Source organism: Myotis lucifugus, unplaced genomic scaffold, assembly GCF_000147115.1.
Source record: "Myotis lucifugus unplaced genomic scaffold, Myoluc2.0 scaffold_1742, whole genome shotgun sequence".
Lineage (NCBI taxonomy): Eukaryota > Metazoa > Chordata > Mammalia > Chiroptera > Vespertilionidae > Myotis > Myotis lucifugus.
The window spans coordinates 43,488-52,351 of NW_005872790.1; the positions used below are offsets into that span (position 1 = coordinate 43,488).

General features: G+C 47.1%; 1 protein-coding gene across 1 annotated transcript in view; it reads left to right on the forward strand.

Annotated features, from left to right (window-relative positions):
• LOC102432938 (dedicator of cytokinesis protein 4-like) overlaps window positions 1-8,418 on the forward strand; it is a gene marked incomplete at its 3' end in the record, with an annotated part of 28,494 nt that extends 20,076 nt beyond the window's left edge. The window contains exons 11-14 of the mRNA XM_023748732.1: window positions 1,173-1,268; window positions 2,039-2,099; window positions 6,388-6,481; window positions 8,270-8,418. Coding sequence (XP_023604500.1) covers window positions 1,173-1,268; window positions 2,039-2,099; window positions 6,388-6,481; window positions 8,270-8,418 — 400 coding nt within the window. The remainder of the gene's footprint in view (window positions 1-1,172; window positions 1,269-2,038; window positions 2,100-6,387; window positions 6,482-8,269) is intronic.
• Window positions 8,419-8,864: the final 446 nt, after the last annotated feature.

Genomic DNA, 8,864 nt, shown 5'->3' on the forward strand with positions numbered 1-8,864 from the left:
ACCGGTTTGGCTCAGTGGATAGAGCATCGGCCTGCGGACTGAAGGGTCCCGGGTTCGATTCCGGTCAAGGGCATGTACCTGGGTTGCGGGCACATCCCCAGTGGGGGGTGTGCAAGAGGCAGCTGATCGATGTTTCTCTCTCATCGATGTTTCTAACTATCTCTCTCCCTTCCTCTCTGTGAAAAATCAATAAAATATATTAAAAAAAAAATACAGTTCCTCATGTTGTGACCTAACCATAAAATTATTTTCTTTGCTACTTCATAACTGTCATGTTGCTACTGTTATGAATCATCATGTAAATATCTGATATGCAGGACGGTCTTAGGCGACCCCTGTGAAAGGGTCGTTCAACCGCCAAAGGGGTCGAGACCCACAGGTTGAGAACCGCTGCCCTAGGAGCAGCGGGAATGAGTAAAATAGGTGCTCATTGCTGTGACTTATTATGTTGTGTTTAGATAGCGCCTCTGCCCCAAGGTGCTTGAGGCTAGGGGAGAAGGCAGGAGGCAGTGCTCTGGTACCTGTCACCTGCCCACTGTAACCACCCCATAGAAAGTCCCCTGTGATTAATGACACAATGTATGAAGCTGTTGCCTGCATGCACCAGACAGTACAATATGTATTGAGTGGGCAAATGCTAAGTGAAAGGAAAAAAACGCCACACGTCACTCCGTCTGTGCAAGGGTTTTCCTGGGGCATTGCACTGCGGTAGAATTGCTCGGATGAGGATGCGCTCCACGGAGAGGTAGGGAGCCGGTTTCCCGGGAATACAGCAAGGGCTGACCTGACAGTGCACTCGCAGGTGTGCTGTCTCCGCTGGCCACACTGTCCTGGGCTGTGGGGAGGTGCGAGCCTGCTCCCGGGAGGGAGAAGCTGGGAGGAAGCGTGTGTGAGCTGCTCGGGGCTTGCCTGTGTGAAACTGTGATGCTGTGCACGGGTTCGTATTTCACGACTCGGAGAATCTAAACATCCATTTGCTTTGTCAATGCTTCCGGGATTAGAATTCCACTCTTTGGTCCCTATCCTAGGTAAGACATTGTTTGCAAATTGTGCTCCTTGTGAGATGTTGCTGTGGTTGCTAAGGCATTTAAGGTGCTGATGAAAGTAAAATGGTCGTCATGGTGACCGATAAAAATAAATGTTGGAAATGCCCGGGGTCCTCTCTTTTCCAGTCTGCTGAAGAAAATCGAGCGGGAAACATGGAGGGAGAGTGGGGTCTCCTTGATCGCCACGGTGACGCGCCTGATGGAGAGGTTGTTGGATTACAGGTGAGTTGGGTGCCGTTTCCCAGGTGTGCTGCGCCCTGGTTAGGGACTCAGAGTAAGGACAGTCCCCACACACCTGAGCTCCCCCCGACCCCCCCTCCCCGGAGATCTGATCCACAGCCGTGAACCTGAGGCCTGAGATAACGCTGTGCACTGCTGGCTCAGGACGTTTCTGTGTCGCTCCTCTTCCTTTCTGTTTTGTTTTGGTCGGCAATTCTTTCCAAGTCTCAGTGGATGGAGAGGGTTCTCAGAGTCCCGTTAGTAAAGGGGTTTTGGTTTTGTTCGTTTTTATCTGGACTCGCCCATTAGAGCCAGTAAGCAGATCCATCCATTTCGGGGTGAAGATGGAGTGTTGGAGAATTAGACAACCATGCTCCTTCCATAGACAGCGTTTTATTTTTAACTTTTAAATGATCTAAACTGGTCAAGCGGTTTGCTCCACTTGAATGCATGGTGTTTTTGTTTTATTTCAAGAATGAACCTTCATTCTCATTGTTGATGGCCGGGCTTACCCGCCCCTTTCCACCCACATTAGAGGCGTATAATACCACACCTTCGCCCCGCCCCCGAGGCCCAGCCCACTGAGAGGGAGGGCTGCCCACTGGAGGCTCAGGAGTCTGTCACCCCTCACCTGAGATCCTGCAGCCTGGGGCAGTTGCCTGGGGGCAGTTGCTGCAGTCCCTGAGCCTTTAGCCTCTTACTTCCCTGAAAGATCAGTGTGTGTGCATCCGGGAAGGAAGCTCTGGGTTCTGACTGTTGTTCTCTGTTTTCAGGGACTGCATGAAGGTGGGCGAGGTGGACGGCAAGAAGATCGGCTGCACAGTGAGCCTTCTGGTTAGTGACCCACCCACTCCCTTCCTCCTCACAGCCTAACATGTGTTGTTTTACAGAAATACTATGTTTTGTTTGGTTTCGATCCACAGTGTTTTTTTATCCGATATTTCTTAGAAGAGTTTAGAAGTGTATCTAAAGGAGGCCTAGCGAGTCCCACCAGTGTGGCTCAGTGGTTGAGCATTGACCTATGAACCAGGTGGTCACAGTTCGATTCCCGGTCAGGGCACAGGCCTGGGCTGGGGGCTCCATCTCCAGTGTGGGGTGTGCAGGTGGCAGCCGATCTATGATTCTCTCTCATCATTGATGTTTCTCTCTCTCTCTCTCTCTCTCTCTCCCTCCCTCCCTCCCTCTCTCTCTCTGAAATCAATAAAAAATATATTTAAAAAATAAAAAAGGCCTATCGAGCTTCAGGTTGAATTAAATCCCAGGAAATTACCCGCTCCAGCATTGCAGACGCACCCATGGTGGCCCTGGGGCCTGGAGGCGGAGCCTGGAGATCCCAGTGGGAGCCATCTGTCCCCTGTAGCTCAACGGGCTCTGTCATCCTTTATCGCTCTCTAGAAACAAGCAGCGTCCCCTAGGACTTTGTACTTGTGATTAGACAGTTTCTTTCCATCGTAATAAATATTAGTGATCTCTTCTTTTGTGACCAAATGACTCTTTTCTGTTAAGCCAATTTTCACTTTCTAGCTTCTTTGCAAATTAAATGTATGATGCCACCATGGTTAAGGCTTGGGTTATAAGTAGGATGATCATATAGCTTACCCTCCCAACAGGACATTTTTTAAAAAAAAAAAAAATTGATTTCAGAGAGGAAGGGAGAGGGGGAGAGAGAGAGGGAGAAACATCAATGATGAGAATCACTAATTGGATGCCTCCTGCACACCCCCTTCTGGGGATCGAGCCCCCCAACTCGGTCATGTGCCCTGACCAGGAATCAAACTATGACCTCCTGGTTCATGGATCGACGCTCAACCACTGAGCCACACTGGCCAGGCCCAACAGGATATTTTTGAGAGTAAAAGTAAATATCATGTAAGGATAACAGGCAAAACTGGAACTGCCCTGGGAAAACCACATTTATATTAAACCGTCTCGTAAGTAACGATTAATTTGAGTGATGTTCTCACCACAGGGCAAAAAAATTACTGTTCGCGTAGACATGCATTGTTCAGTGATCAAAAAGGGTAAATTCATGCTTTTGATCGTTCCCCTTAATCAAATTTGAAATAGGGGACCATGTGACTGTTTCCATTTCTAAATTGGTGAGTGTCTTGGCTTCTTTGTCTTATTTTAAAGAAAAATGAGCCTGACCGGTGTGGCTCAGTGCTTGAGCATAAACCTGTGAACCAGGAGGTCATGGTTTGATTCCCAGTCCGGGCACATGCCAGATTGCAGCTCAGTCCCCAGTGTGGGGCATTCAGGAGGCAGCCAATCAATGATTCTCTCTCATCATTGATGTTTCTATCTCTCCCTCTCCCTTCCTCTCTGAAATCAATAAAAAATATATTTAAAAAAAAAGAAATAAATGAAACCACAGCATCTGTTCTGAGCACGTATTCCTACTTTGTCTCTCTCTCGAGTTTGCTGCTCTGCATAGGCCTCTGCCTGGGAGGCATGTTCTGCCCCCTCTGATTCTGTCTTGTCTGTTCATTGGCTCCAGTCTTGTTGTATTGAGTTCAGTTTTGTTTTTAAATATATATTTATTGATTTTAGATCGGATGGGAGAGGGAGAAATAGAAACATCAATGATGAGGAGGATCATTGACTGGCTGCCTCCTGCACGCCCCATACTGGGGATTGAGCCCACATCCTGGGCATATGCCCTGACCCAGAATTGAACCATGATCTCCTGGTCCATAGATTGATGCTCAACCACTGAGCCACATGGGCCGGGCAAGAATACTTCTTATTAAAGGAGCAAAACCTATGACGTGGAAGTGAATCGTTCTAGCTCATACTCCATCTGGAACCTTCTTGATGTTTTTGTAGCGGCAAATGGTTCTGTTCATCCGCTCACTCCCTCTCAGAGATGTTTTTCCCCTCGGGGAAGATCAGCTCCAGACTGTCTCAGGAGAGCTCTGGCTTCCTTCACGCTGCCAGCGTTAACTGGAGTGTTCGCCGTACAAGTGCATAATCCTTGTCATGACTCATGCTGGGAAATGTAATTATTGTTTTGTTCTCGGTGTCACCCGTTTCCCCAGACATATGTGCATATTCTCCTCTGCTGATGGGAGAGATCATTCTGTTTTTTTAAAGAACTATTCATTTCCAGAGTGAGTCTTATTTTTGTTCTCAAAGAAAGCCGCTTCTTACCAGATAGCTATTAGAGCAAATCATCCTTTAGTAACGTAAAAACCTGCTGTGGGATGTTAGATGTGTGTTGATGCTACAACACTGCTTGCTAATTGAAATGATTTGAGTTATAATGGGAGCTGTGAATGGCGTTATTTATTTGGTTTTTTAAAGAATACCAAGATTGCCCGACCATAGCTCAGTGGTTGAGTGTCAACCTGTGAACCAGGAGGTCACAGTTCGATTCCCTTTGCTTGGGTTGTGGACTCGATCCCCAGTGTGGGACGTGCAGGAGGCAGCCGATCAGTGATCCTCTCTCATCATTGATGTTTCTATCTCTCTCTCCCTTCCTCTCTAAAATCATAAATATATATTTCTTAAAAAAAGAATGCCAAGATCTACAGGAGAAGAAAAGGGAGAGGATAATGATACAAATTGGAAAAAATGTTATTCAATTACATGTCCGTGTCTCAAGGATAGGAGAGCCCTCATAGTGAAGAATGGACTCCTGGGAGGTGGTATTCAGGAAGGGCATGGGCAGATGGTCCTCAGGCTTCAAGCTCAAGTTCAGTATTACGAGCCACATTAGCTAGTTCAGCCGGTTACCAAAGCCCTCTCTAACGAATCAGCTCCAAAAACGTGGAGAATCCGTGGCCTGTCCCCCGTGGAAAAAACTGTCACTTCTTCAAGTCATCAGATGTGTTCCCATCGCCACACATTTTCCTTATTCCTCATCCCAAGTAGCATCACCCGAAACCAGGGCCCACAATGATAGGCGTCCCAGTGCTGTAGCCGGGATGTCACGTCCAAGGGCTCTTTGGAAAAAGCACGTCTGAGTCTCAGCGTGCCGCGCTTCTGCTGGAATCGGACTTCATGTGCTCTGTGTACCACGTTCAGGGAGGAAGGGCCCTTGCTCACATTGTGAAGGACTAGAGGTGGATGCGGATAATGTACCTGCATTTATTTATCTATCTATCTATCTATCTATCTATCTATCTATTTATTTTTGGTTAATCCTCACAGGAGGATATTTTTTCCCATTGATTTTTAGAGACAGTGGAAGGGAGGGTAGAGAGACAGAAACATCAATGAGAGAGAGAGACATCGATTGGTTGCCTCCTGCATGCGCCCTGACCAGGGCCGGGGATGGAGCCTGTAACCGAGATACATGCCCTTGACTGGAATCAAACCCATGAGCCTTCAGTCCAAGGGTTGGTGCTCTAACCACTGATATAACCAGCCAGGATGGTGATGTACCTTTAAATGCCAAGAGCATGGGTCCAGGTTACCTTCAAGTTGAGTCTCTGATAACATTAAAAAGTGTTAGGGAAATTTAGGAAGATCAAGCTACTTTTCATATGAATATTTTCAATAAGCTTGTCTCCATAATAATAATTTGAAACAAAATACCTTGTTATCAATCCATTTATGTTTTGTACGTCAACTGGAAACATTTAAACTCCAGCACAAAGGAGCTCTCATAACACCCCAACAACAAAGAGCCTTTCTTTCCCACCTTCCCACGATCTTCGGAAGGAAAAATTGCATTTGCGTTGTTTTGACTCAGCCTTACCGATGTGTCTTATTTTTCCTTCGAGTAAACATGTGTTTGAAACTTGAAACGCCTTTGGATATCACTAATTAACTTTAATAAACAGGTTAATCTGTTACATATTTCACGATTTTAGTTGAATAGGCTGATGGTCCATTGGCAGCAAAACTAACAAAAAAATGATAGTCAGTAAGGCTATGTTCATCAGTGGTGATACCACTGCAGACATTCCCAGCGCATCCCGTCGCCAGGTCCTGTTGAGCACAGCCGGTGTTGAATAAAAGCATGCCCCTGGGCCTCCGTACTACACACTGCTAAAGACATTTATACGAACAATCCATTCTTTTGGTTCAATTTCATGACACGTCAGCAGAGTAAAAGGCAGGTATTTGCCGGCCTGACTGTTGAGCAACTCTCCACACTTGTACTTTTTTTCCCCAGAACTTTTATAAGACGGAACTGAACAAGGAAGAGATGTACATCCGCTACATCCACAAACTCTACGACCTGCACCTCAAGGCACAGAACTTCACAGGTAATTCTGTCTTGGGCTCCGGCCGGGGAGGGTGGACCCTGGTGTGTGAGACACGGTAAGTCCTCTCCTTTTTGGAATTAGGGCTCAAGCATTTCTGCTTTAAAATTGAAATTTATTTCTTATGTAATTGATTGTCTTTTGTCCTCTGTGTTCCAGCCTCCATATCAGATAAAGAACCACCTATTTTTTAATAATGGAAATTTATTTTAAGCTAGAGGCCCAGTGCACAAAATTCGTGCATGGGGGGGGGGGCCTTCACCCCAGCCTGCACCCTCTCAAATCTGGGACCCCTCAGGGGATGTCCGACTACCGGTTTAGGCCCGATCCCCATCTCGCAATCTGGGACTGCTGGCTCCTAACCACTCACCTGCCTGCCTGCCTGATTGCCCCTACCTTGCTCCCCTGCTGGCCTGTTCGCCCCTAACTTGCTCCCCTGCTGGCCTGATCACCCCTAACTACCTGTGCCTTGGCCCCCAGCCTAAGCCGAAGTCTGGCCTCCCTATGCGGGAGGCGACCAGGCTGATCAGGGGAAGGCGCCGCCCCCATCACCCTGCTGCTGCTGCCACTGCTGGCCGCAGCAGCTGTGAGGCCTGAGCCCAGGGTCTTGCAGCCGCAGTGGCTCACGGCTGCCTGAGCCCATGGCTGTCATGAGTCCACGGCTGCCTGAACCCACAGCTGTCATGAGTCCATGGCTGCCTGAACCCACGGCTGTCATGAGTCCACGGCTGCCTGAGCCCCAGGCCTCGCAGCCACTGTGGTTTTGTCCAGATGGACGTCCGGAAGACATCCGCCCTAATTAGCATATTACCCTTTATTAGTATAGATTGGATTTATTTATGTATTTTTGGTATTTCATTTTAATTTGTATGCTGGCTTTTTAACTATATTTCTTAGCATCTTTTTTTTGAGGTCGTTTTGGGTGTTACAAAATGTATCCCTAACTTTTCAGTCTACTCAGAGTTAGTATTTTATCACCTAAAGTTAAATGTGGAAAGTTTACAGCCGTAGAGGTCCCTTTGTCTTCCCCACTTTATGTGGTAGCTGTCATATGTATTCCATCTACATACAATGATGGCCCCACAGACATGCTGAGAATTTTGGTTTCTTAGCTGATCATGTTGCCTGAGAGTTTAAATGGTCATTTTTAAGTAGCTGGTAGCCAGATTTTGAGAGAAATGCTCAACCTAGTTTCTATATCTGTGGGGAAAAAACCCGGTAGGCTTGTTGTACTTAAAGTCCATAAAAAAAGAAGCGAGAGAAGCAACGGAGGACAGTTCCTGCAGATATATAGCAGGTCTATTCTGGTTCTCTAAACAAAGTCCAAATCTGGCTGGGTATATTTTGGAGATGGAAAAACTCTTTAATTTGTTTGTAGTTTTTATGTTCCCCAAAGTCTTAAGAAATGAGTCCTTTTCCCTATAACATTTTCTTTGTTTTTTCTTTTCTATTTCCCCTATAACATTTTACCCATCTCCCTTCTGTCTTCGATTCTTTGAGTTCCTGGAGAAAGTGAAATGGATGGAGAACTTCTCTGTAGGGTTCTGTGAATGAATGAATGAATGAATGAATACAGGGAACCAAACAATTACATGCAAATCTCTGATGATTCCATTTTCGAGAAAGTCAGCATTCACTAACCTGCCATTGTATATATTCTTACATTCTGGGCCCTTTTCTGGAATATCATGGAATTCAGAAAGTAGTTTTGTCCCCTCTTTGTCACGAACTGGCCCCCCTTGAGGGGCGGCTGCAGGGCCCATCTGGACTTTGCTCCCCGCTGCTTTGCAGAGGCCGCCTACACCCTCCTGCTGTACGACGAGCTGCTGGAGTGGTCGGACCGGCCGCTGCGCGAGTTCCTGAGCTACCCGGCGCAGACCGAGTGGCAGCGCAAGGAGCACCTGCACCTGGCCATCATCCAGAACTTCGACAGGGGCAAGGTGAGTGGCCCTGGGCGACTGCGCTGGCACCTCCGTCCCTTCATTCGGCTCATGGATGCCACCTCCTCCGGTAGGGTGCATTGCCATTTCATGCTTCCTAAAGACTTTTAATAACGGACACGTTAGTTACATGCTGTCTCCATGCTTAAAGCCCCAGGGATCCTCCTAACAGCAGGAAAGACTTTTTAACAAAATACCTTTTTATTGATTTCAGAGAGGAAGGGAGAGGGAGGGAGGGAGAGAGAAACATCAGTGATTAGAGAGAATCATCATCGGCTGCCTCCTGTACACCCCACACTGGGGATGGAGCCTGCAACTGGGCCATGTGCCCTGATCAGGAATCGAACCATGACCTCCTGGTCATAGGTCGATGCTCAACCACTGAGCCACGCCAGCCAGGCATAACTTTTTTTTTAAAATATATATTTTATTGATTTTCACAGAGA